Source organism: Eublepharis macularius, chromosome 19 (genome assembly GCF_028583425.1).
Source record: "Eublepharis macularius isolate TG4126 chromosome 19, MPM_Emac_v1.0, whole genome shotgun sequence".
NCBI lineage: Eukaryota > Metazoa > Chordata > Lepidosauria > Squamata > Eublepharidae > Eublepharis > Eublepharis macularius.
The window spans coordinates 752,674-779,952 of record NC_072808.1 but is presented as its reverse complement, the minus strand read 5'-3'; the positions used below and the strand labels follow the sequence as shown (position 1 = coordinate 779,952).

Below are 27,279 nucleotides of genomic sequence, written 5' to 3'. Positions count from 1 at the left end.
GCGGTTTTTCTAAGAAAACTTCTAGGTCAACTCTGCCCCCCGACTAGGGAGCAAAGAAACAGAGAAAACGAAGCAATAACCTGTGTCACTGATGTCAACTCTAAGAAAAAAGTTGGCCAGTTTTCGATGAATATAATTTTAGAGCATCTATTCCAGTTAAGAAAACACTTTGCTATTATGTGATAAAAGTGGCGTACATTTTAAGGAGAAATCATTGCAAAACTCCAAAGCCCCAAGCCGAGAAAAGCACTCCAAGCTGTCACGAGTTTCTTAGCATTAAAGGGCTGGGAAACTCAGTCTACACGCAACAAAAGAGCTCCTTCCAGCCACAAAAGTGACGAGTGGTGTATGCACTGGCTTTGGGGGTGTTATCGACAAGGCTGATTTTATAGCACGCGAGTATCAAAATACCTCTTTTTCTTCTGGACAATACAAGGGCCCTGTAGGATGCAGAACCGCTTTCTGTGCATAATAGAACAGCTCAGAAATATTCTTCAAGTTCTTCGCTGAACACTGGGCGGGGGGGGGGGGGGGCGGGGAGAAGAAAGGGAATCTGTGAGCAATTTCAAAAGTTGGCAGTATAATGCAACAGAAGAAAAAAGACCGGCACATACGGATTTAGTTAAAATACTGCAGCGACATGCATCACTAGTATCTTGAAGTTAAAAGAGTAATCGTTAAATAAGTATCAACTCCACGAAAAAACCTTGTACTACCTCTACACAAGTTTCTATCTCTGTGTATTGGTTCATGATAGGAAGGATGGTTTCCATACTGCTGTATTCCACCAGATCCGATTTATTCCCAACCAGTATAAGAGGCAATCTAAAAATAAATTGAAAAAAGTTTTCAGAGTGGAAGACATAAATCTAGCTGTTGCTTCTTGATTATTTCATATTACTAGCCAGCTTGGCCTCCAATTCTATAGGGAGGATGACTGCCCGAAACCAACAGGCTTCCTCCAACATAATAATGTGTGAAATTAAGGATTTTGATTCCCCCCCCCAACAAAATGTTTACAGCCAGCTAACCATTTAATCATTTAAAATGCTGATGGCTCTAAAAAGTCATTATTCCATGCCGTACGTTATTGGCTCCATGGAGCCTGCTTAACAGCCTCTGGTCTGGGTCCCTTCGGCATTTAATCCGTACGTACCTGCTATCCTTGTCTGTTCTTTCATTGATGAGAGGTATCCATCGGCTTGTCACCTAAAGCAACAGGTTAGTACTAATGAAAAAGGTTCTCAGACTCTTATTTCCATTCAACGGAAGAATACGCTTCCCCATCACCATGTCCCCCCTGAACTACGCATGATCTGATGAGGAAGGTGCAGGGGACCGGAGGAAGGGAAATATCTGGAGGGCACACAGAAGTTAGGAAAGCTGCCCCTTCAGGAAGAGACGGAAGGATGTCGAATTCTTCGCAACAGCAAGACAAAGTAACAGACACGGGAAACGCAGCAACAAGCTTTTCTGCAGGATCCTGTCTTGCAAAATAAATGCATTCTTGTTACTTGCATCTCTGCTCATAGGTGTGCTCTGGTGGTAGTCAGCTCTTTCCCAACACCCCACGCCACCCACAGAGTGCCACACCAGGGGTTATGAACGTGATCCCAGAGACTCTACCCACCTTGCCCCCCAGCAGATTCACCACACACTTTTTTATTCCAGATACTGAATGAATGTGGGGACACCGACAGGGAGGGCAATTACTTCCTATTACTCCCACCTGTCCAGGCTATACAATTGGGAATGGAGAGGGGCTAATGACAGGAAGTAAATAATGCTTTTATGCCAGAGTCTGGACAACAGATGCTGCAAGGCCAAGAACTATCTGAAGGTTTCAAGCACCCAAGTCCCGTACTAGTCCGAGGACTAGGCATAGCTGCCCAAGAACCGTGCAGTGGACTGGTTTGGGACGGAACCAAGGCAGGGCAGAGAAACGCAGCTGGGTGGTGCTTCTCATGACCCGGTGGGAGAGGATCAGGAGGAGGGCAGAAAAATAAAACTGCTTCTTAATATTCCAGGGTTAGTTTTGCAGAAGCATGTCCCAATATCTGAAGCACAACTTAGAATATCCAAGGATGCTGCACTCTGAAAGTCAGCTAGAACAAAAACGCTTTCCTCCTACCTTATCAATTGAGTTCTTGTTGTTAACGGCATATACTATGCATATTACATTTGCCTAGAACAGAGAAGAAACAAGTAAATTACAACTGAGCTAGATGAACAAATTATATTAGCATATATATTATGAAAATCCTAACAGGGGCTTGTCACCTGTTCAGAGATTTGACACCATTCATTTGGATACCTAGACTCAAAAGAGGGGATGCCATTCACAGCCTCGGTGGGGGTTTGCCTGCAAGCTACTATTCAGCTCAGGTCTGACCACGGCATTTTCGCTATTAGCCCAGCAGTGCCTACAGTACAGGACATTATACAGTCTTTGGGGGCTCGCCAGACACCTTGATTATTCTGGGTTGAAATCAAACTATTAAACATTAGGCCATAAGCTCTCCATTTTACAGGCTGCATCTACTCCAAACTCCTGCGCCCAGTTAACGGCACCCCATGAAAAAGAGTAAGCCCGTGCAGTTAACTCCAAACGCCCCCTATAAGGAACGCAGCCTTCCATTCATCAAGCTTCCCAGAGAAGACGAGACATTCCACTCACTTGTGATATTTCGTGATGGAGCTGTTCGTCGCTTTGCTCAAATTCTGCATGAAACAGGAGAAGGTCAATATTGTTGATTTGCAATTCCACCAGTTACACTTACAAACAGGAAGATGTGCTGATTTAAATTAAGCTGGGAAAAAAATACATTTCCTCTTCGAAAGCAGACTCTCAACTTCTGTTAATAAAGCAGCATTCTGTACTACAGATAAAGTAACAGGATAAGCAGAATCAGCAATGAAATACAAACGTCTCTTAGATCCGTGCCAGCGTAATCCTGAGGGGGGGGGGCCGGAAATGCCCAGGGAGCTGAGTATGAGTTATGCCGGACTTACACTGGCATAACCTCCCCTGCGTCAGTGCCCGGCCGTGGCCTGCGTGAGGCCAGGCCCCTCGCCACATGTGTATCTGTTTTCTTTTCAGGCTGGTCACGACGACTCGTCAGGGAGATGGAGCATGCCTGTTCTAGCCCCCGGTAATTCTTCTCGACTGCCATCCAAGGCACCCCCAGGAGCGGTTACTCAGGTAGCCCGTGAGCCAACTGTGCTCCCAAGAAAGCAGCCTGAGGAATGCCTCTCCTGGCCCCGACTGCCACGCTAACAGGCACGGCTCCCTTCCCTTTAGACTGTAGCCGAGCGTGAAAGGACAAGAAGTGGGCTTTAGCTGGCTTCCTCACCTTGTTTTTTGTTTCCCCCATAAAAACTCATCCACATATCCTCTTTCATGCATATTGCGATCCCACAGGAAAAGAGAGCCTCAGCATTTAGTCTGAAAAAACAACCTATCAATTACCTGAATAATCCACTATATGGGTTGGCACTCTTTCTGGAGTAACATCCGCTGGGATCGTGATTTCTTCTGCTCGTGGAGGAACCTTTGTTTACAAAAAGAGGAAACGGAAGTCCATCAAAAATATCCACAAGGCCTGTGACCTGATAAAACATTACACACTGTGCTCATGTTGTTAAAGCTTCACATAAAGCTGATACTTTAAAATGTTTCAGGTCCTTTTAAAACTTGCATTTGAGTTTTAGACTATTCTGGAAATGCAAAAAAGGAGATTGAGGGGGGACATGATTGCTCTCTTTAAATATTTGAAAGGCTGCCATTTGGAGGAGGGCAAAGAGCTGTTCCAGTTGGCAGCAGAGGGTAGGACCCGAAGCAATGGGCTTAAATTACATGCACAAAGGTACCGGCTGGATATTAGGAAGACCTTTTCCACGGTCAGAGTAGTTCCAAGGTGGAATCAGCTGCCTAGGGAGGTGGTGAGCTCCCCCTCACTGGCAGTATTCAAGAATAGGCTGGATGAATATTTGTCAGGGATGCTTTAGGCTGATCCTGCACTGGGCAGGGGGTTGGACTAGATGGTCTGTATGGCCCTTTCCAACTCTGTGACTCTGTGAAAATCTTCACACATTAGTAACAATGCCTCTGTATGTGTAATGAGCGTCTCACTATTTTAAGACCCTAAAGTTATCCCATAATTTCTACAGATCTCTGCTATGAACAGTGTAACACTGAATCAGTATTCCTGCAGTCTATCTCCTTGATTGATTTAATCCACAAACAGCTATGAAAACAAGCCGGACCGCTGTCTCCTTTACTCAAGCTGGGTTTCTTCATGAATCTGGTGGACAGCATAATGGATCATACCGCATCGCTTCCATCAGGCCCGACACTCAGAACAGCTAAGGACTCGAGCAAGCTCTTCTTCATTACTGTGGTCACATGAAACTGGAGCTCATCCAGCCCAGCCTGCCGGCAGATCTCACCCGAATGGGAATTATAGCAACGTCATAATAGCCCTCTGATGAAAGGGCTGAATGCTAAAACATGAACTCAGGGGGGCTTGAAATACCTAAAATGGTACCCATGCACCACTAGTAGCATAAAGAGCTTTATTCCAGTCCTCCTTTTTATTTTTTTCTCCTACTAATTTTATGTTAACCATCACCGTCTTTAAGTTACTGTCTTATAGGACCGTGAAGAAAGTGTGACGCAGAAATCTACGGGGCTGCATTTCCCACACAAATATGGATGATTTAATTAATCTACTTATAAAGAAAATCATCATTTTTTTTCCTTACAAAAAGTATGTTTGATGTTTTCAAGGGAAAGAGCAGGACATGTACAATTCTAAACATAATTATTTAGTGATGTATTGCTGGTTTATCCCTTTTGTGGTTTTCTATTCCTCTGGGAAACAGCCCCCTCTACTTCCCATGGAGCTTTTAACAGAAATATTTTCCGTGACAGAAATATGATTCCGATCTCATGAAATCCTACCTCTTCAGGAAATTCTTCACTGACAAGGGACATAATAAGTGACGTCTTCCCAACTCTGGCTGTGAAATTAAAAAATATGAATGAGTGAAGGATTTCTTTACTTGTGTGTATAACCGTCTACCTATCCTCAAGTCTTATGTTCGGCCTAGGATTTTCAAGATCAGTGTGGAATTAGTCTCTACATGTTACTGCCCAGCGGTATATTTGTAACGTAAACATGCCCTGCTTACAGAATCCAAGAATGCTGTTTTTTCCACAGTTCTGCCCTGATAATGTGAACAAGCACGGAATCCTGACTCTCTAGATCAAAAAATTAAAATTATCAACAAGTTATGTCTATTACTGGGCTATAAACGAAAAAAAGGGGGGAAGAAAAAACTCAACCCAAAATAGTGAGTGAAATGAGGGTCAAGCTAACTATACCAAAATATACAAAATTACTAATATTTATTATAGAGTGTACACATGGACAACAATTAAAAATATTAAAAAGTGTGAATATCAGATTGCATAACAAATACATACCAAGTTATAATATTGCATATACAATGATGGATTACCCAATGACCAATAATAAGTACATACAGATTTATAATATCTCACAAACAACTGATGGACTACCCAATAACAAATAGTCCATACGCGTTCCGGCCTCTAAAGGCCTTCCTCAGTGGTCAATGTAATATCATACAAAAAAACACACATCCAGGAATATAATAAGCCAATAATAAAATTAAAAATAAAAATCAGGTGTTGCTTTCTGCTAGGTTAAAGGGGGGTAAAAAAGTCAAATTATTATATATTGTAAATTTGTTGAAAAATTTAAAAAAAATTGAACCATGTAGCTGTCTTTGATACAGAAAGTTAATGTTGTTAGTAGTACGTGGGCCAGACTAGATGTCAATTTAAATGTTCACTGCCTGAGGTCCTAAACCAGTCTATCAACATCGGGCAGTCTCTGCAATCATCCCAGATTGGGTGTGTGTTTGATCAGGCACTTTATGCAAAAGCTGTAGCAATCACATGGAAGCACCCAGAAAACTTTAAGCCTACCATCATAATTAGAATGGGTGTATTCCACACTATGTGCCCTTTTCTGGCTATCATCCCTTGGCACACAGCTGGACAATAATCCTGTGGTTCTTTGCCTATGACAAATCCAATTATGCCCACTATTGTTCAGACTATTATGCCCAGGTGTCGACTCTTCCCCTTGAAAAGCCAGGCATACAGGAGTCATTCTTGTAAGATTTTGAATGCGGTTAGGATTTGGCTACCCATTTGGGTGAATTCCCATAGCCCAGACAATAGAAGAAACAGTGAACTAAGATGGTCAAGCACCAAGAGAAAAAAGGGGATTTAGCCTCAGTCCAGGAGCTGCCAGTAAGTTCTGTCTGACATCAGGAAAACAGGAAAATATTTTTGAAGACGTTAAGGAGGCATGATTGATCAATGCAGCAGTAAGATGGCACATCCAGATCTCCATCAGATAAGAACTAAAAAAAAATGCCAAGTTTTAGTTGACTTGACGATGACCTGAATCCAATGAGCCACAATCAGGCAAATTTGGCTTGTTTGTCCACTGGTGTAGTAGCCCCCACCTCGATACTGCCAGGGATTTTCTCACAGCTCATGCAATTGGAAAAGCAGCATGTTTGGCATTCAAGAAAATGCATTTGGAAGCAGGTTCTACAATAACCAATTATCATGACAAGCGGTCCAAGTGGAACCCGAGAGCATTTTCCAGTGAAAATGAAAGAACAAGGTGCAGTTACAGCAAAACTAAGGAAGCTAAACTCAAGGCTGACCAAAACCTCTCTGGGGATACGGTCCTTGTTGCCCAAAGCAGACGGTTGCATAAAAGCAATGTCTCAGCCTATCCTCTGAGACCTCTGCCTTGGGAACTTGCCAATGCGGATGGATCAGTCCAGAAGACTAGCAAGGCTGTGCTCACCAGAGCGCCGGAAAAAATGTGTATCCAGCAGAAAATATACCAGTTCCATCTACCTGCATCATTGGTGGAATGAATTTAGCACAGAAGATGAAGGGCAACGAGAAGACATTTGAACTGCTAGCAGAATACATATTTTGTGTTATACTTCATCCACAGTGAAAGGATATATGTTGTTTTTGATGTATACTTCGAAACTTCTATCAAAAATGCTGAAAGAATCAAATGAAGGATATTGCACCAGCTCACAAAATGCCAAATCGTTTTACCTTACACACAGTACAGTGTAGCGTTTAACCTACTTTCTCTGCTTTGGTGTACAGCAGTTAAGCCTGCTACATCATCCGGTTTAAAAACAGCATTCTGGAGTTTCTCTGCAAATTAAGGTTTATTCAGATTGAACGACTGCTTCCCTCTCACTCTTGCTCCCCTCATCGTCCAAGTGAGGCCATCGTCACTGAACGCTGCATACCCCCCACCTCCCACCCCAAAAAAAGGCCTCTGAAATAAGCACGAACGCCAGCCGTGAAGGCTAGGAGCATTTAAGGGCAGCAGGCCTGGAGATTCCTCTTCTGAGCGCAGGTGGCTCTGTCCCTCACCAGACAAGGAAGTTCAACTTTTTTTTACAATTTTTATTTGAAAAAATAATACCAATAGTATATAATGAAAGCTATAATAAAAGCACAGTGGTAAGTAAATAGATATGTGTAACCCAAGTTGTCGTCACAACAAAAAGCTAACCTCTCTCTCTCTCACCTAAATAAGTTTTGTACTTATGCTGAGAATTACAACGAAGCTCTTAACTATAAATGACTGGTGAAAACACTAGGCGCCCCGATGAAATGTCTAGGTGCACTGCTGCCTGAGATTTGTCACGCCCTGCCTTAGCTTTCTTTTAATCACGACTACAGAGAATGATGAAAAATGCAAGTTATAATGGGACGGGGGGAAGCATCGAGGGAAGGGAGGAATGTGTTATATATTGAGATTTTTAAAAGGTGCCCATGACAATCTCATACAACTACACCCTTCCACTGCAGCAGTGCTAATCTTTCGGGGGCGGGGGGTTGTTTTGCCTTGCCCAGTGTATACATTGAAATGTTACAGAAGCCTGCAAAACTGGTACAGAAAGTCAACACAATACAGAAATGAACATGTATTATGATTATGATCCTTTCTGTTTCTACAATTCTGTCTTCAGGTCTCAGAAAACTGTTATCTGTACACAGACCTTGATTTTTAAAAAGTTCTGTATTCTACAAGTATAGTATTTTGAATATATTATGAAAGTTAAATACATTCAAAGCACATGTTTGGGTTTTCTTTTTTTTAAATAAATGTTTGGGTTTTCCATAGTGTGTATTCTACTTCTACAGGAACTATCGTTATTTACTCAAAAGGAAGACGGCTCTGAATGCAAGACAATCCCACTCAAAATGTTATGCACACAAAAATTATTGGACATGACTAACTTCGATGCAAATATAAGAGAGCTTCTCTCTTTTATGGTGTAGCTATGAAAAAACCTTGTCTTGCATTTGTGTCAGTACTATATGAGATATTCTGCACTTATTATAAATAGCTGGTGCGCTTGACTAAATAAAGACCTTCTGCTACCTCATTTTAGGTACCCCAATTCAATAGCTTAGATCACAGTATTAGCCCAGTGGATCGAGAATTTGAACCTTCATATATGTGAGGCTCCAAAGATGCGAAGTTATGTGCTAGCAAACCCCACTGCCATCAGCATCAGCGCTTCCTCAACACACAAAGCACTCTCTTAAGACAGGGAGTCTTACAAACAAGGTTGCAATCCTGCACCCAGAGAGCTTTAAGCTTTGCTTTCAAGCATGCAGTTGAGCACAGCGTTTGCGGCCTGGGAGCTGTAGGAGAGGCAGGAGGTCAGGTGGATTCCCAAACTGTTTATTCAGGCATGCATAGCCCCAAAGTAGCTTTTCACAAGCTTGCACTGAATGTGAGACGCGCTTGTAATGGACAGCCAAGGCCTCTCTATGGCTCACTGAAACTTCCACTGTGTTCGGCTTCGAAGGGGTGTGTGTGTGTGTGTGTGTGTGTGTGTGTGTGTGTGTGTGTGTGTGTGTGTGTGTGTGTGTGTGTGTGTGTGTGTGTGTGTGTGTGTGTGTGTGTGTGTGTGTGTGTGTGTGTGTGTGTGTGTGTGTGTGTGTGTGTGTGTGTGTGTGTCTCTCTCTCTCTCTCTCTCTCTCTCTCTCTCTCTCTCTCTCTCTCTCTCTCTCTCTCTCTCTCTCTTATACTGGGAGTCTTTTCCCCAAGGTCACAGGCAAGCAACAAGTCAGGTGACAGAAAACGAACTGCATTGTTCTAGTCTGGCACAACTCTCCAAGCATTTTAATACATGCTGTTTAAACACATAAAATTCTTTTTTTAAACCGGTTAAAATTCACACCAAGCACACAATTAACATCTTACCATTCTACACTACAAGCAACAAAACTTAAGTTTAGAACAAAGGTATTTCGTACTACAAAACACAATGGAATTAACAGTTCACATAATATCTAGTAACAGGTCAGAGAAGGTGAAATAAGATATCAGAAAGAAATGCCTAAAGGGTAAACTTCATGCATAATCTTTATGACCACAACTCAAGCTTTCAAAGGATTTTTATTTATTTCATTTTATTTACTTACTTTATAGCCTAATGTGACTAGCCTTTTCCTCCAGCTCAGGGGAACCCCACCGGCATCTATAATTTGGGGGAACTGGGTTTGTTTTGAAAGGGGAGCCTTCCCCTCAGTTACTAGAGGTTCGTGTGGAGTTTAAAGATGGTGGGCTTGCTGTTGTGAGGTAATTTCTGAATTGCAACTGAAGAGTACAGAGATCCCTGAAGCAGGAGTTTCAAGAAAATTACAAAGATTTATTTATTTACAAGAGGTTGTCAAAAAACAGTTGCCCAGGTCTACTGAACGTCGCAGGAGGCGCCGGGCTGAGGCACTGAAGCTAGTTACGGCTTCAGGTTGTGATGGAAATTCCTCTGGCTGTTTCTCCTGGTTACAAACCGGCTGTCCTTGCCTGATCACCGGGTTGGATCCTCCCTCACACCGGATCCCTCCCACAGCAGCCTGCCCTTGCCCAACCATCCTCGGACTAAATGTTACCAGGTCCGCTCAGCCTCACAACCGAGTGCTCTGTCTTCTCCCAGAGGCAGAGCTCAACCATTTTGCCATCGTGCCAGGCGGAGCCCCCTTGGAGACAACCTGCTCTTTCGCTGGAGCGGATAACGCAGGCTGCTGCTGCCGCCGCATTTCCCTCCCACCCTCCCCTCAAAGGCGACTGGATGCTGGAGCGGCACCCCCACAGGCTCAGGTGTGGAACAGCTGAGTGGCTGGCTTACCTGCGGGGCAGGCCAGCCTCCTGTCTCACGGAGACTCAAGGTGGATTACAGGACGCACACAGAAAAGCAGCCATACAGCAAGAAACATCCAGTGAACAGGCATCACAAGACTGAAGAACAATGCAAACAGACTGCCTAAGGCAAGGTACACTACAAGCAGTTGATAAAGTGGAATTACAAAGGCAGAGAACAATGCATTAAAAGCAAGACGGTCACGACAATAATCAGAGCAGGAGGCTCCCTTACAGCGACCCCCCCCCCCTTGAGCTGTCGGTCTGCTGGACACCGTCCTGTCTGCTCTGACGGACAGCAGGCTGTCCATGGCCCCGTCTTCCCTACCACCTTACTCTCCCACTATTTAAGTGCAGACGCCAGATGTTGGACCAGGGCCTTTCAACATGTAGCATGTGCTGTACCACTAAGCCACCTCTCCATCCCTAAACATACTCAATTGACTCAACGGAAAGGCTAATTTAGAATTAGCTTTGCCTATCAAATTTCACAGCTCACGCTCAGTTACCTCCAATTCACACATCCTGAACTCCTTAACCAATTCACCTCTTACTATACTAAATTCTCTCTCTAGCAACATTCTTCACAAACATGCACAAAAAGCACACATTTCATAGAAGATCAGCCAAAAAAGAAACTTATTATTGTGAAAAAGTAACATTAGTCTGCAGTTTACTTTAAACAAGGCAAGCTGTTACCCGCACTTTAATGAGCACGTCGTGCACAAACTAAGGCCGCAGTTTGCAGGCAGCATATCTTGATATTTAGATTACAGAACAAAAAAATCTGCACTACGAGCCAAAACCATTTCAGAGGGAAGTAAAATATGCATGCAAAGTATGGCAATCATGAGCTCATCACAGGGGCTATGGAATTAAAAGAGTTGAACGGAGACCCAAGATACCTCCTCTGTTCTTGACGGAGGCTTCATGAAAGCCAGTAACATTTCTAAAAACCCCAAACAGAAACACTGCAGGCAAGGACTGCTCTTGACGCACTGCTTTATGAGAACACCGTGTTGGCAGACAATACCTTTTCCTATGCATGTGACTGTGAAACCTGCTTTAAAATGAATTCTACACATTACCTCCAAGGCGGCTGCTGAGAGCACACGACAGACAGTCGCTTCCAACTAACATACTTGCCAGATGTGAGCACTTTGATCCTGTATATTCAAGTATGAGTCCATCACAGGCAGAGATCAGAGGGACTAATGAAATATTAAGATACACCACAATGTTTCCCAGAGTGACCAAACCAGTCTCTAGGAGAACAGTAGAAACTAGGACAACACCGTGTGGGGAACTGCAGCTCCTTGACCACTTTGCTGTGACTGAAGATGGGTGGCTTGATCTAGCAGCAAGAATAAAGCCATAGGTGGAACATGAGCACGCACACAAAAGGACAACCTAAACGTGTGTCCTTTTTCAGTTCAAGGAGCTTTGCAAGGTGTTAGTCCACTTCCCACGTGCAATGTTTGAAGAACAGGCGGCAAATTAGCCCCCAATGGCCTACTCTGAAAGGAAACTTGAATTCCTTACCCCACTTTCCTTACCTTGTGTTCTCTTAAGTCTCCCTTCCCTTCTCCTGCTTTCTCGACAGGCTTCCCCAGCTTCTTACATCTATGTGCTGTTTTCATCACATTTACTTATCTATTTAGGGAATGCACTCTCTCTCATCCTAATTTCTCCAAAGCATGCTCAAAAGAGCTCACAAGATAAAAATACTATGAAATCATAAAACAAAACTACATAAAATTATCAACATTAAAACAAATAATAAAACTACAAACTACAAAACAGACTAGAAGGGGACTATAAAAACAGCTTTTAAGAAAAGAGGAAGCCCCTCAGCCAGGTCAAAAGGAAAGTCTTGGAATGGTACCTTAAGGGCAATAAAAGTAGGTATCACTTGAGCCTCCGAGGGAAAAACATTCCAAAGATGAGGGAAAGCCCCACCTTTGGTTGCCACTGCAGGGAGAGCAGGGATTGGGAAGAAGATCTTAACTGGCAGGCGGACAGCAGGGGAGAAGGCGTGCAACTTTTTAAATAACACAATCCCCACAATTGGATGAATACAAATCCCTTGCAATATTAGTTCCCATTAGAGTGAACGCTGTTCCAACCTTATGCCAGGGCCTGCTCCGGCCTGTGCCCTAACCAAGGGTTGCCACCTCTGTGTTGGGAAATTGGAGACTTGGGGGGTGCAGCCTGGGCAGGGCAGGGACCCTCTGCAAAGTGGCCTCCAAGGAAACTGGTCTCTGTCGGCTAGAGATCAGTAGAAAAGAGCAAGAGTCCAGTAACACCTAGAAGCCTAACAAAATTTGTAGTAGGGTATGAGCTTTTGTGAGCCACAGTTCACTTCTTCAGATTTTGTTAATCTTCAGAGATGCTACTGGACTCTTGCTCTTTTCTACTGCTTCAGACTGTCTAACACGGCCAACCAACTTGGTCTAGAGATCAATTGTGATTCCAGGAAATCTCCAGAGCACACTTGGAGGCTGGCGAGCATACCTACCCCTGACCCGGCTTTCTTCCCCTGGCCCCTTCCCACCGGTGCAGACAGGCACTAGGGCTGCCAACCCCCGGGTGGGGCCTGGAGATCTCCCAGAATGACAACTGATCCCCAGGGAACAGAGAACAGTTTCCCTGGAGAAAAGGGCTGCTTGGCAGGGTGGGTTGTAGGGCATCCAACCCCACTCAGGTCCCTCCCCAGGCTGACCCCCGCCCCCAGATTTCCAGGAATTTCTCAACCCAGAGTTGGCAACCCGCCCAGACACCCCCGCCTCCACACCCCCTTGGCAGGTCAAGCCCTCCTCGGCGGGCTCAGGGCCTGCGCGCCCCCCCCGTTCCCACAAGGGTTGCCAGCTCCAGGCTGTGCAATTCCTGGAGATTTGGGGGGGGGGGTGGAGCCTGGACAGGGCGGGAGGGCCAGGCCACAGAGATCGCCCCTCCCCCCAAGCAGCCAATTCCGGGAGATCTCCAGCCCCCGCCTGGAGGCTGGCAACCCGGGCCCGTCCCCGCGGCCTCCCCTCACTCACGTTCCCCCACCAGCAGGATCCGCACGTCCTTCTTCATCGCCCCGCTTCTCCTCCTGCGGGCAGGCGGGCGGGCTGCGGGGAAGGGGGAAGGCGCGTCCCGCTGGGAGGCTCCGACCGCGCCGCCTCCGCCCAGCCGCCGGCGCTCCTCGCGGCCTTCCCCGCCCTCTCCCCGGCCCCACCGGGCGGCTAGAGCGGCGCGCGGCGTTGACTTCCGGTTGCCCGTGGGGAACGCCGCCATTGGCTGACTTTGGCCGCTCTAGCCCGCGCCCCGTCTATGCTGTGCGTCCCTTCCGGTGGGAGGTGGGAGGGGCTTCCTTTTTCACCAGGCCTCCCCCCGCCCTTCATTCGCCGATTCACTTCCTTTATACCACACATTTTGCACCACCACGTGGTGGACCCCTGAATTCTGCAGCGCAGCCTGTGGCCATGGGTGTGTTGAGCGCAGGGTGGGAGATTCCGGGAGATGGGAGAGGTTGGGTTTTGGGGAGGGGTCTAATGTAGGGTTGCCAGCTCCAAGTTCGGAAATTCCTGGAGATCTGGGAGGGTGAAACCTCGAGAAAGTGGGGTTTGGGGAGGGAAAGGACCTTGGCATAATTCCATACAGTCCACCCCCCCACAACGCAGCCATTCTCTCCAGGGGAACTGATCTCTGTGGCCTGGAGAACAGTTGAGATTCCAGGAGATCTCCAGACACCACCTGGAGGCTGGTAACCCTAACTGAGTGATGATGAGGAGTTTGGGAGAACCCATGTAAAAAGCCTGAGGATCCATTACGGTCTGTGCCTTGGGGCCATATTTTGGCACTGTGGTGGTGCCACAAAGCAGTGGGTGCATCATGCGAACTGTGGCTTTGGACATAGTATATGATTTGATGGTGAATCTGGTGGACCCCATGTAATAATCCTAAAGATCCATGCCTTGAATCCATGTTTTTATGCTGTGGCACCGCCAAAAAGCAGTGGATTTATGATTGCTATGGTGCTGCCTATAGACGAAGACCTAATCTACAATAGGATGGTGGATTATGTTTCAATGGAAAAATCATGAATTCATGAGATCCATTTAAAATTGCCTAGATCTGACTTTTGCCCAGTCCTGATTTATTTTATTTTACTTCATTTTTGCACCACCTTTCTCCCCCATGGGCTTATGTCTTCCCCATTTATTCCTCACAACAGAGAGAGGTGGCTGAGCGTGTGTGACTGGCCCAAGGTCACTTAGCAAGCTCCATGGCAGAGTGGGGAAATGAATCTGGATCGACCAGATCCACACCACACTAATTCTCACACGTTCCACTGCTAAAGCACAGCCCATCCTTGGATTCTTCAGACGTTGCTTTGGGGAGTGGAACAATTCAGCCCCCGTTTAGATGGTCAGGCGTTAAAATAAAGTTGGTGTCATGCAGCAATAGGTGCTTCGTTAAGCATCCATGTTCTTGAAAGATCCACCCAAGCATATGGCCAAGAGACTTGCTTTTCCAGAATGTGTGTGAGAAAGCTAGACAATAACAATGCATTGGAGCGCAACGTCACACTTTCACAGGGTAAGCAAAAGTCAAATTAAGGTTCTCCCCCATGTACCATCATTTGGCCTTCCTTAGATTAATTTACAGTGCAGTCCTAAACAGTTATACCTTTCTAAATCTTGTCTATGCCCTCTAAGTAATGCAATCAGCAAAAGTGTGTTTGTGTGTGTGTGTGTGAGAGAGAGAGAGAGAGAGAGAGAGAGAGAAGATGCTCTTCCAGGTTACCATGCTAATATAACAGGCGACTAAACAATATATTACTCTTTAGTATTAACAAATATAACTCTGCAACACGTTTTTCAAATGTTAGCCTGAAGCAAAAGTTAGCTCTTAAGCTATTTCGGTAAGTGTTTTACGAACACTCTCCAGGCACACGTCTTATGATGGCAGTATTCTAAGATTAGGACTTGGAAAGGTCCCATTTCTAACTGGGCCAGAGATCTAGAGCCCAAGACATTTGGGGAAGACCTGTTGCCTGCTCATCTGAGTCTGTCTGCATCTGGTCAAACATTCCGTATCTTTTCATTCTTCCCAAAGGAGGTGATCCTATTACAAAGAAATAATTTTTTTTTGTAAATTATTAATTTAGAAATATTTTTTTTGTAAATTATTAATTTAGGCAAGCTAAGCACCAATATACATTTTGATTAGCATTAGTTTTTGGTAATTCTTAATAGTCCAGTAACATATTTCTAGAAGCTCCTACACAAACATCTTAAAGCACACTGGAAGCTGGGTCGACGGCAGACTTTTGGCTGGGCAGTGTCTATACAGAGGCACCTTTTGTGCCAAGACACCCTAAACTGAGGGCTATCACTGTAGCTGCTGCAGGTTGTTCAATTGTGGCAGCTCAAACAAATACAACCTCAGTTATGGCAATCATAATGCTTGGGCACGATCTTCATGTAGAAAGAGACGGGGGGAGCGTACTAGATCTCTCTGTCATTCCATAACATCACTCATAATTTGTTCAAGGATAAGTGGCTTCATTCTTGCATACTCTAATTTTTTAAACACATAAATCCCTGCGGAACACCCTGTTGAGCTGACAGAGACCCACTTTTGTCGGAAAAATGCTGGTACAAACACAAAAGTTTTGTCTGTAAAAAATAATGCTCTTTTATTGACAGAATTTGTTATGAAAGACATTTTGTATGACTATGTTCCATCATTTTGATCATGCACTGCCTTTGAAGTATCTTATGGTAGGACTAAGTAAGTATAGATTATATAAATCAAATTTTTAAAAAGGCATTGCCTTCATTTATTCATTTTTACTTACATTCTGCACTTGATCACTCTCGCAACACTTCTCTGAAACCCTCACAAATGTCATGGTCCTGTATCTGTGGATTATAATAGTGAACACAGGACTGTGGTGTGTGTGTTACTTTCACAATCTTATAACTCTCCATGTTTATCATGTTTTTAAAACATGATTTTTAAACAAAACAACAGTTGTTTTATAAAAACACCTCAGAATAAAAGCCTGACAACTAGCAACATGGAGTGGTGGTTTGAGAAACTTCAGTGACAGGGCCTCCCATTTTTGCTCACCTTCAAGAATTTTGCTTCTTGACGGTGCATTATTATGAGATTATGAGCAGTAATGAAAGTGCTACATGGATGAAGTAATAAAAGCATTTATGGACTAGCTTGTATATGATATCCAGAGAAGATAAATTCTTACACGGTCCAATCATAAGAACATAAGAACATAAGCAAAGCCATGTTGGATCAGGCCAGTGGCCCATCCAGTCCAACATTCTGTCACACACAGTGGCTAGAAATCCAGTGCCATCTAAAGGACTGTCAGTGAGGCCAGGACACCAGAAGCCCTCCCACTGCCTTCCTTCCAGCACCAAGACAACAGAGCACCACCTCCCCACAAAGAGAATACCATCTATCTCCTGTGGCTAATAGCCACTGATGGACCTCTGCTCCATATATTTGTCCAGTCCCCTCTTGAAGCTGGCAATGCTTGTAGCTGCCACCACCTCCTGTGGCAACGAATTCCATGTGTTTATCACCCTTTGTGTAAAGTAGTATTTTCTTCTATCTGTTCTAACCCGACTGCTCAATAATTTCATAGAGTGCCCACGAGTTCTTGTATTGTGAGAAAGGGAGAAAAACACATCTTTCTCGACCTTCTCTAACCCGTGCATTATCTTGTAAACCTCTATCATGTCTCCCCTCAGTCGTCTTTTCTCCAGGCTAAAGAGCCCCAAGCGCCTCAATCTTTCCTCATAGGGAAAGTGTTCCAACCCTTTAATCATTTTAGTTGCCCTTCTCTGTACTTTTTCCAGTGCTATGATATCTTTTTTAAGGTGTGGCGACCAGAACTGTACACAGTACTCCAAATGAGGCCTCACCATCGATTTATACAGAGGCATTATGATACCGGCTGATTTGTTTTCAATCCCTTTCCTAATAACCCCTAGCATAGCATTAGCTTTTGTTATGGCAGTCGCACACTGTGCTGACGTTTTTAGTGAGTTATCTATCATGACTCCAAGATCTCTCTCTTGGTCAGTCTCCGCCAGTTCAGACCCCATCAACTTGTATTTATATTTTGGATTTTTGGTTCCAATGTGCATTACTTTGCACTTGGCTACATTGAACCTCATTTGCCACATGGATGCCCACTCTTCTAGCCTCGACAGATCCCTTTGGAGTGCCTCACAATCCTCTCTGGCTTTCACCACCCTGAACAATTTCGTGTCATCTGCAAATTTAGCCACTTCACTGCTTAATCCCAATTCCAAATCATTAATAAACAAGTTAAAAAGCATTGGACCCAATACCGACCCCTGTGGCACCCCACTGCTCACCACCCTCCACTGTGAGAAGTGCCCGTTTATGCTCACTCTCTGTTTCCTATTAATTAGCCAGTTTTCGATCCACAAGAGGACTTGGCCCTTTATCCCATAGTTACTGAGCTTACTTAGGAGCCTTTGATGAGGAACTTTGTCAAAAGCTTTCTGGAAGTCAAGATAAACAATATCTATCGGGTCTCCCTTGTCCACTTGTTTGTTCACTCCCTCAAAGAACTCTAACAGATTGGTGAGACAAGATCTTCCCTTACAGAACCCATGCTGAGTTTTCCTCATCAGCTTTTGGTCATCAATGTGCCCACTAATTTTATTTTTGATAATAGTTTCCACCAACTTACCCGGTATTGACGTCAGGCTGACTGGCCTGTAATTTCCCGGATCTCCCCTGGAACCTTTTTTAAAGATGGGGACAACATTAGCTACCTTCCAGTCCTCAGGAACAGATGCAGAGTTTAATGACAGATTACATATTTTTGTGAGGAGATCTACAAGTTCACACTTGAGTTCTTTCAGAACTCTTGGATGTATGCCATCTGGGCCCGGTGATTTATCAGTTTTTAAATTATCTAGCAGTCGCATAACCTCCTCTCTCGTCACCTCAATGTGACTCAGGTCTTTCAAAACCCCTCCCAAAGTCAGTGCTTCCGGAGTGGGCATGCACTTCTTATCTTCCACAGTGAAGACAGAAGCAAAGAACGCATTCAGCTTCTCGGCCATTTCCCTATCACCCTTTAGTAATCCTTTTACGCCTTGGTCATCCAAGGGCCCCACGGCCTCCCTAGCTGGTTTCCTACTTCTAATATATTTAAAGAATTGTTTATTGTTTTTCTTTATGTTCTTTGCAATATGCTCCTCATATTCCCTTTTTGCCTGTCTGATCACAGACTTGCACTTTTTTTGCCACAGCTTATGCTCCTTTTTATCAACCTCACTCCGACTAGTTTTCCACTGCCTAAAAGAATCCTTTTTACCTTTTACAGCTTCTATTACATTGCTCGTTAACCATGCTGGCCTTTTCCTAAACCTATTTGTGCCTTTCCTAACCAGCGGTATATATTTAATTTGAGCTTCCAGGATTGTAGTTTTAAATAGTCTCCAAGATTCCCCAAGTGTTTTGACCTTTTTTACTTTCCCTTTCAGTTTCTTCTTCACGTACCCCCTCATCTCAGAAAAGTTACCCCTTTTGAAGTTAAACATGGCTGTGTTGGTCTTATTTGGCAATTTCCTATTTATACATATGTTGTACTCAATAACATTATGGTCACTGTTCCCAAGTGGTGCAATCACATTTACATCTCTCACCAGGTCTTCAGCATTACTGAGGACCAAATCCAGGATCACCTCTCCCCTAGTAGGTTCTGTAACCATCTGTTCCATAGCACAGTCATTGAGACAGTCTAGAAACTCACTTTCTCTCCCCCGATTCGAACACCCATTGGCCCAGTCAATGTGTGGGTAGTTAATGTGTGGGTAGGCAGAATCCTGAAGTTCTGCCTGCAAACATACATTTTGAAGCCTATATCCTCCATCCAGTGACAATGTAGACTTTGGATACGTTAGTATGAAGTGGTATGAAAACAATATACATTGAGAGCACAGATATTATGTATATATGGCATTTTTATCCCACTTTTCTTTCTTCCCAGAACTCAGGGCAGCTTACATAGGATTCCCAAGAGGTGCCCCATCCAGGCCCCAGATCCCAGACCTCTTCAAGTGGCCCTGGCACATGGCCTCCTACTATACTTTGGACTCCCAGCTATACCCTAGCTCCTCTTGCTATTATATATAGTTAAGAATTCACCTGCACCCCCACCATAGATCCAAAAAGCTGGGTAAACGGGACTCACTATTTTGATTTCAAACGTATGTAAGCAAGTTTCCTTACCAGTGCAAGAATAAAATGATAAGCAGTTTTGGGGGATGTCGAGAAAGGTGCCAACCCGCAAGGGTTTCTCTTCACTAATTTGAGTTTCTTGTCCCTTGTGCCACGCGGAGAGCTTTTCATTTGACCATTCTATGCACCAGGATAGTTCATTTCTCCCTAGTTGATCACGACTGCCGATTTCTTCGACAGCGACACCGATGGCCCAGCCAGCACTGTCTTTGGTGTTCACCTCCCAGTAATGGCGCCCTTCAGAGAAACCGGGCGAGCCCATGACCTGGCTGATGCGGAATCTCTTCGGGGAGCGTTCGTATTCACATGTAAACTGGGACACCCTCACTCTCCTTTTATCTTTAGTGACTTCAAGCTTGTCATGGATTCTCTTGAGATCAAATGTCACACTGGATGCCCCTGAATTAAACATATAAAAGGTATTCTGATCCAAGAGTTTTAAGAAGGAGATCTTTGGAAGATAAACATCCAGCAATTACACCTTCACTCCTAGCACACACCGTTTATTTCTCTCTCTCTCTCGCATTGGCATCCCACCTTCCTCCAGTGAGCACAAACTATGTCACGTGATCATGTCAGCCCTGTGAGGCATACTGGCAGAGAGAGCCTGGCTCAGATTCACCGCGATGCTGTGTGGCCAAGTCATGGTTCAGAGCCAACACTACGATGTTACACTGACTCTCCATCCGGCAAACTGCTCTCTCCAGAAGTCATGTCATCATTTCCCACTCTCCACTTAATGCCAAGCAGCTTTAAATGACATAGAAGTTAGCTATGTAACACAACTTCAAGTCACAGTAGGTGTGTTATTCGGCTTTGGGTAGTAAGGCTGCCTAATATCAAGAAGACAATTATCATTCACCGTTAGCCACATCGTATGCCTTTAGAAGACAAGGGAAATGGCATCTTTTCATCATTTTTATATTATGGTTGGTTTGGAGTGGTAACAGGCACAGTTCATCTCAAATCAACTGCACTGGGCACTGGAAAGGCATGGAACATGGAACACAAAGCGGCTTGCCAAAAAATATCACATCCCCCTGTTGAATGGCTCTGTTCTCTCCATTTAGGTGTTGGATCAATTACTCCATGAGGAGACACCACCCTATTGTGTGTCTCTTTGCTCCTGCCAGTTAATGATGTGGACTAAGGGTAACGGATAAAAGCAGAGAACTCCACAAGGGGGCGCCATTGTGACAGTTTTTTCTAAACTGCACTTTATGGGCTGGAGCACTCCCACCCCAGGGCAAGCAGTCTCTTTGAGCATACAGAGGCTCCAACCCTACGTGCTGTTCTACCTGTGGCCAGGTGGGATATTAAAGTCTCTCCGGGCTGGGAAATCATTTGGTACCAAACCTTGCACCTCCAGTTTTAAGGATGCTTACACACACAAACACATAAAACTGTACAAACATCGATTTATGGGACCTCTGAAAGTTAAGCAACATTTTAAAAACTTAAGATGAAATTGTGGTGCATTTTCTATTCATAAGATTCAGAGAAATCAAATTCAAATAGAAAGTGCGGCTATTCAACCGGCACAACCAAGTCAGCATGACTAAATTCATGGGGGTGGGGGGGGGACGGACACCTACTTCAATCAATCAATCAAAGTTTAATACGGTCAAAGACCAGACAAGTAATGGCATACAATCTAATTAAAACGTACAGTCAAGGTAAACCGTATTGTTAACAGATCTATCCATCTAAAAAACATTAAATTTCCAGGATCCAAATTCTTAAATATTTAAAACTTTAAAATAAATAAAATATTTAAGTATTTCCCCCCACAAAATACTTCCAGAGCTATATGGCCTGCACAGCAAATTTTGCCAACTTTAAGGCACGCCTACTTAAATTTCAAAGGACCAACACCCTCCTTGTCTGAATATCCGTATTTTCAACATTCCTATATTATGTACACATTCATTTCTATACTTACACTGAGAAAACTGACTTGTAATCCCTGGCATTGAACTGTCTCCGTCAGACTCCACTGATGAAGAATAGCCACTAGTATCCTGGTGTGTATCTTGAGACTGGGCTAATCGACAAAGACAATCATTACAACCGTCATAAATGCACAGTCCAGGAAGGTATTCTGTAGTGCTTTTGCTGTAGCCGTGTCAGCTTTTTTGCCCCCTCACACACCTGCAGTTTTGCCAGAGTGTGGCTCCGTGATTTAGGTCAGGTTTCCTCATTAGATTTGCACCTCTGAGGTTCAAGGTTTAACTCTCACCATCTCTCCAATACAGTCCCTAAGGGAGAGCTGAGGACTTTGCTAAAAAACACTTCTGCCAGTGCTTGGTCGTAAGACTCCAGACCTATAAGCATTCGTGTAGATGCTCACAATGAAAGACTGACTTGATTACTTGTACGGTTACTGCTCTAGGGCCAAGGAGCAAGAGCAACACTAAGGGAAGATCCAGAGGAGTTAGCCATGTTAGTCTGTAGTTGCAAAATAGCTCTCCGATGAAGAGAGCTGTGGTTCTCAAAAGCTTATGCTACAATAAAGTGGGTTAGTCTTAAAGGTGCTACTGGGCTCTTTACTAAGAGAAGAGCGTCAGCAAATAAGCCACCTACAAGAATTGCTGGAGGAGGCGACTGCGTGCTCTGCCACATCCATCAGGGTTTCTCTGGTCCCGCTTGTTCCTGGAGAAGGCTCTGGAGCAAAGAAAAATTCAACTCATCATTGAGACCAGAGGCTGAACTGAACAGGTCTTGGCATGTTACTGCTATTTCACAAGAAATTAATTCAGTTCTGGGATCATCATGATCAGACATGCAACCTAGGGTTGGTTCCACATAACTCTAAACCATAGCTTGGTGATTTTGCTTAAAGTCATTTAACGAATTCATAACACAGGCAGGATTTGAATGAGGGACTGTCTGAGAGCTGGTTTATACTTACTAACGATGGTTTTATGCCACAGGGACAAACTTGTGCATACGTGCTTTCCTCCCTCCATGATCTCTGATTCAATTAGTTCTTATTTAGCACAAACCACAAAATTCAAGTAATAAACTACAGTTTGCGCTTGGCCTCCAAACCAGGGTCTGCCAGTTCAGATGTAACGGCAAGTAATGAAGAGGAAGAGAGAGCATGAATGCAGAGTGTTCATTCCTATGGCACCAAACCATGGTTAGCAGTTATGTGTGAATCAATCCTCAGGAAGTTCTCTGTTCAAATCCAGCCTCTGTCATGAAATCACAAAGCGGCTTTAGACAAATCTCTCTCTGATTCAGCCCTCATACTGACTTAGTATTGGAGCTCAAGGCACGAGACACAGGCTGGTCTCATTTGATGTTCACACAACGGCCCTCTGTGGCAGGTTACACTGGAAAGAATGGCTGGATCATGGCCATCCAAAGCAGAGCAGGAGTTTGAACCTGGTCCCCCAAGTCCGACAGACCATTCACTACACCACACGGGCAGACGGAGCACTAAGGCTAAAAGGAAAGGGACCTGCCTAAAGAGTTAATGACTAATGAGATTTGAACTCTGGGCTTTGTGGCTCGTAAATCCAATCCTGCTCACAATCAATTGCCCGCAAGTTCAACTGAACGAGCTCCTGAACATACATCAGACGACAGATTTGAATTTTCAGATTACAGTTTTGAATTTACACCTGCTCACATTGTGTGTATGTGTGCTAATGCATAATTGTCATCATTGTAAAAATGCACAAAATGAAGCAAAATGCATTCAATCGACATTCAATACCTATAGTTGTGTTGTAAGCACAACAGCAGGGGCAAAACCAGGAAAATTATCCATCATCGCGTTCAGCTTTTTTTGGGAGGGGGGGGGTTGCCTTCTAGGAGTATCTGACGGGCCCTTGTTGTTGGGACAGAATGTGCGACTGGTTCTGATCCACCCATTCTTTCATTCTTGATGCTTCTTCCCAGTCCAAAGCTGTTTTACATCTTGAGCCTACAGGACTCAGCTTTGTCAAAACAGGTCACACGCAGCCCTTTCCCACCTTGAAGCGTCTGCTCAGGACCGTTCCACGGCACTGGCATTTCCAATAATAATCTTTTGAACTTTTTTACGGCATGCAAAACGCTGCTAATCTTCGGAATATCCAGGGTAATTTCATCAGCTGTAGGAGAAGAACCCATGCAGACTTCTTGTTCTGGTGAGACACTCTAAAAAAAACCCAAAACAAAAAGAACAAACGACTAGCAACAGTTCCATCAAAGATTTCAGACAATGATATATTTAGGTGGTTACAAATTCAGCATGCAGTACTGACATTTTATAAATAAGAAACCTGTCATAAATATATATTTTTTTCTATTTGTGACTTGTATTATGTGCTCCTTGTATCCATCCTTACATATATTTATTATAGACCTCTGGTACCTTTGTACTTTCCCCCCTATCATTCCAGAGGTTTCCACCCCTTTGATTTTGCTTAATTCCAGCTAAGCCTGCATAAGAAAGCACCAATCTTTTGGGCTGCTTTCAACAAGGTTTTCTTTTTTTAAACCCAGAATGAGCCTTAGAAGTTCTCAGGCTCACATGCTCTCAGACCCTCCCTCATCCCTTTATGTGTTTGGTTACAATGTATTATGTTTAATTTAAATTGTTTAAACTGGTATTTTCTGTAAGCTGTGTTGGGTCCCTGTTGGGGAGAAAACCAGGGCAGCAAATACCCGAAATAGTTCGAATCAATGTTTTAATCATGGTGAGAAGGCAAGAGGTCAAAGCAGGGCTTTGTTTCATTTGATTTGCACTCCACAACAAATGCACGGTTGGGTTCCTCCAGAGGATTTCTGCAATCACAAAGGGAGAAACATTTTCACCAGTTCTCCTGTCTTGCTACAACCCTCCGTCGTGCTGTTCTCGGGGATCTTTTGTCCCCCAAGAGCCTCGTTTCTGGGTACATCTTAGCCTGCAGCGGGAGGGAGACGGCAAGGAAGTGGCCCATTTTTGGTTCATTTTTGTCACGAGGAACCACAGCTAGTAGTTACATCGGAACAGCCAATATTGGTTGGCTTAGATTTTTTTACCTTCAGCATTTCTTCAGAGTTATTTTGTAAGTCTAAAAGCTTGTCGATTCTTGACACCAGTGGTTGAATCATCCCATCAATTTTTTGCTCAGCTGTTCTGCATTCTTGGTCAAGCACCTCGAGCAGCATTTTCTCCTGGTTGCCCAAGTGCTTCTGCATGACACGGAAGTCTTCCGAAATTGAGCTTTTGATCCCAGATACATAATCCTGAAGAGGGGGACAGTAAAGGTGACTGAGGCTGGCACCTCTGAATAAATACTTGAAACTCACAAATTTGGTTTTGCTCCTTGATGATTTAACAATCCCTGCACAACTTTTTCACTTTTGTGCTCCACCATGGGTACCCTAAGAGGGCTTCCGCCACTTCCGAACGAGAAGCTCCTAGCTACCACCCACCGCTCCCGTACAGGCAGTTTCTTTCTTCCCTCCACTGCCTCCCCCTCCCCTTTTCAGAGTAATAATTTCAGAGAAGTGGTTTGGTTGGCCTCTTGCATCAAAAAGAGGAGGCTTGTGATTCTTTAAAGACTAACATTTATTCTAGCACAAGGTTGTAATATATTTTCGATCAGACATGTGCTGCAGGGACACAGAGACCCGACTAAGATTGGGGCCCCTGCTCACAGGGAGAGGGGAGCTGGTGTTGGGGTTAGAGTGTTGGACTAGGATCTAGGAGAACCGGGTTCAAATCCCGCTCTGCTACGGAAGCCAGCCACACACACTCATTAGACTGATCCACTTCACAAGGTGATTGTGAGAGAAGGATTATAAGTCCCCTTGGCTGCCCACTGGGGAGAAAGGTGGGGTAAAAGTGAAGTGAATTAAACGCCTCCCTCCCACACCATTTTCCTGACCTGAAGCTGCCATTCGCTCTGCTGGGGAAACTTCCACGTAACCCATCAGCCCCCACCAGTAGAACAAACAGCTGCTCCTGGGGGCTGCTTCAGGCCTTTCTGCCCATCGTGCAGTCCTGATCCAAACTGACCCTGCGCACATCTGGAGCCGAGTTTCCAAGCCGGGAGCTCCAAGTACATCTCTGGCCAGAGGACGTGGTGACAAGTAGTTGCCTTCCGGGGTTTTTTCACATAAGGAAACATTCGATACAGAAACTTCCCACCTGCAGGCTGACGTGATACAGCCCAAGTACAAACTTTACTACTTAGTTCTGTGACGCCTATAACTGGCTCTCTTGATACATGCTGGGTTCATGGAAGGGAGGAACAGTTACGTTTTAGGGCAAATTTTCCCGGAAAGACCAAACGGCAGCTGTGGGCTAGAAATGCAATTTCCCTATGACCTACCACAATAGCAGGGAAGTGGGTGTGTGGGACGTGGAAAGACCTGTGGCCACAACTGAACTTTCCCACCATAAAGCAGCCACAAGCGATGCTGCAGAAATCTGTACAAAGCAAACCGATCAGACCATTTCTAAGTACCAACCTTCATTTCAGTCCCGTCTTTCCTCATGTTAGAGACTGCCTCAACTATCATGTTGACTTGTTCAGAAATTTCATTTATCTTCACCTTATCCTGAAGGGGGGAAACGTATAAATCTTTACTCGTCATCAGTCTTTACATGTGAATTTGGAATCCCTTTCAATTGCACTGGCGATTACTTCCAAACTGAAGTTCGGAAGTTTGACCATGCCCCAAAAGCTGTATAAGCGGGTTCTAGAACAAATCAAGCCTGATTTTCCCTAGAATGAGAAGGCATGATCCACTCAAAAAAACAAGAACGCAAGGAAAAGTAGAAGACACGAAATGAGACGGCTGAACTCCACAAATGGAACCCACATCCCTGAGTTTGCAAGATCTGAGCAAGGCTGTTAATAATGGCAGAAGCCACTTGCCAGGACACGGACACGAACACACACACACACACACACAAAAGCCAGCACACTTTCCATGCCTGCAACAGATGTTTCTTATTCCATTAGGTCAACAGAATGTGAACGATCCCCTATGGGCAAACATGCATTCTGCATTGGCAATGACATGCTGCCCACTGGCTATCGCTGTCCTTGCGGGCAAGCGTGGGCTCTACTCTTCTCTGTGGGCAAGCACGGCGCCCGTTATTTCCGGCCCCCTGCCCCTCCTCCGTGCAGCTTGCAAGTCACCCCCTGAAGGCGCAGCCATCCAGGGACAGGCGTGAACAGGGCTCTGACCCAGGCGACGCGCACCTCGAGCGGACCCAGGCGGCATCTAGCCGACAGCTTCAGAGTCTGGACCCCGGGGGCTTCTGGATCATCTTGGCCGAAAAGCGCCAGCAGCTCCGGGCCGCTCCGTCGCTTCCTCGCCCACGCTCCGGGGTCGTCTTTCAGCTGCTGGACGATCTCCACCACGTTGGCCAGGGACCTGTTTCCCACCAGGTTGTTCAGGCCGAAGTCCTGCATGCAGCTGGGGCAGGGGGCCTTGCCGCCCTTGCTCCTGCACAGCCGCGTGATGCAGCCCCTGCAGAAGCTGTGGGAACACTTTTTAATCGACACCGGATGCTTAAAATAGTCCAGACAGATGCAGCAGGTCAGCTCGCCCTGCAGATTTTCAAGCGGGTCAGCCGCCGCCGCCGCCGCCGCCATGGCCACCGCGGCGCAGCGATCGGCGCGGCTTTCGCTTTCCTTTATTTTGTGTTACAAACATTTCTGGGTCGGGGAGGGGGGGGGAGGCGGGGCTT

The 27,279-nt window shown here is 44.9% G+C and overlaps 2 protein-coding genes across 8 annotated transcripts in view; both read right to left on the bottom strand.

The window, feature by feature from the left end:
- RHOT1 (ras homolog family member T1) overlaps positions 1 to 13,530 on the bottom strand; it is a 39,666-nt gene extending 26,136 nt beyond the window's left edge. For 4 of the 5 annotated variants that reach the window (XM_055003331.1, XM_055003327.1, XM_055003329.1 and 1 more), the window contains exons 1-8: positions 13,340 to 13,466; positions 4,964 to 5,022; positions 3,470 to 3,551; positions 2,678 to 2,721; positions 2,132 to 2,185; positions 1,157 to 1,209; positions 717 to 825; positions 412 to 513 (exon numbers count right to left, since the gene is read on the bottom strand). In XM_055003331.1, the coding sequence (XP_054859306.1) occupies positions 412 to 513; positions 717 to 825; positions 1,157 to 1,209; positions 2,132 to 2,185; positions 2,678 to 2,721; positions 3,470 to 3,551; positions 4,964 to 5,022; positions 13,340 to 13,376 (540 nt within the window). In that variant the 5' untranslated portion in view covers positions 13,377 to 13,466. Of the gene's footprint in view, positions 1 to 411; positions 514 to 716; positions 826 to 1,156; positions 1,210 to 2,131; positions 2,186 to 2,677; positions 2,722 to 3,469; positions 3,552 to 4,963; positions 5,023 to 13,339 lie in introns of all 5 variants that reach the window. The other variant, XM_055003330.1, reaches the window with a different exon arrangement.
- Positions 13,531 to 15,185: 1,655 nt separating this feature from the next.
- LOC129346264 (E3 ubiquitin-protein ligase RNF135-like) lies at positions 15,186 to 27,189 on the bottom strand. Of its 3 annotated transcripts, XR_008598739.1 has the most exons (10): positions 26,789 to 27,189; positions 26,049 to 26,138; positions 24,612 to 24,818; positions 23,579 to 23,744; positions 22,179 to 22,259; positions 21,538 to 21,639; positions 19,587 to 19,994; positions 18,037 to 18,090; positions 16,147 to 16,210; positions 15,186 to 15,410 (listed from the first exon to the last, which is right to left on the bottom strand). XR_008598739.1 is itself a non-coding variant. In XM_055003605.1 (9 exons), exons 1-9 carry the CDS (start codon positions 27,182 to 27,184, stop codon positions 16,197 to 16,199), a joined length of 1,518 nt encoding a protein of 505 aa, XP_054859580.1. In that variant the 5' UTR covers positions 27,185 to 27,189; the 3' UTR covers positions 15,989 to 16,196. The 3 variants fall into 3 exon arrangements, 2 of the variants coding, with proteins under 2 accessions (XP_054859580.1, XP_054859579.1); XM_055003605.1 differs by lacking the exon at positions 15,186 to 15,410 and having other exon boundaries at positions 15,989 to 16,210; XM_055003604.1 differs by lacking the exons at positions 15,186 to 15,410; positions 16,147 to 16,210; positions 18,037 to 18,090 and having other exon boundaries at positions 19,043 to 19,994.
- Positions 27,190 to 27,279: the final 90 nt, after the last annotated feature.

Bases quoted from the DNA above. Each gene is read 5' to 3' on its own strand.
- LOC129346264 (XM_055003604.1), bottom strand. From the start codon at position 27,184: ATGGCGGCGGCGGCGGCGGCGGCTGACCCGCTTGAAAATCTGCAGGGC. The intron at 26,139-26,788 runs GTGCGCGTCGCC...TCCCCCCTTCAG, and splicing joins GCCGCCTGGGTCCGCTCGAG to GATAAGGTGAAGATAAATGA. The intron at 24,819-26,048 runs GTTGGTACTTAG...CCCCCTCTTCAG, and splicing joins AAGACGGGACTGAAATGAAG to GATTATGTATCTGGGATCAA.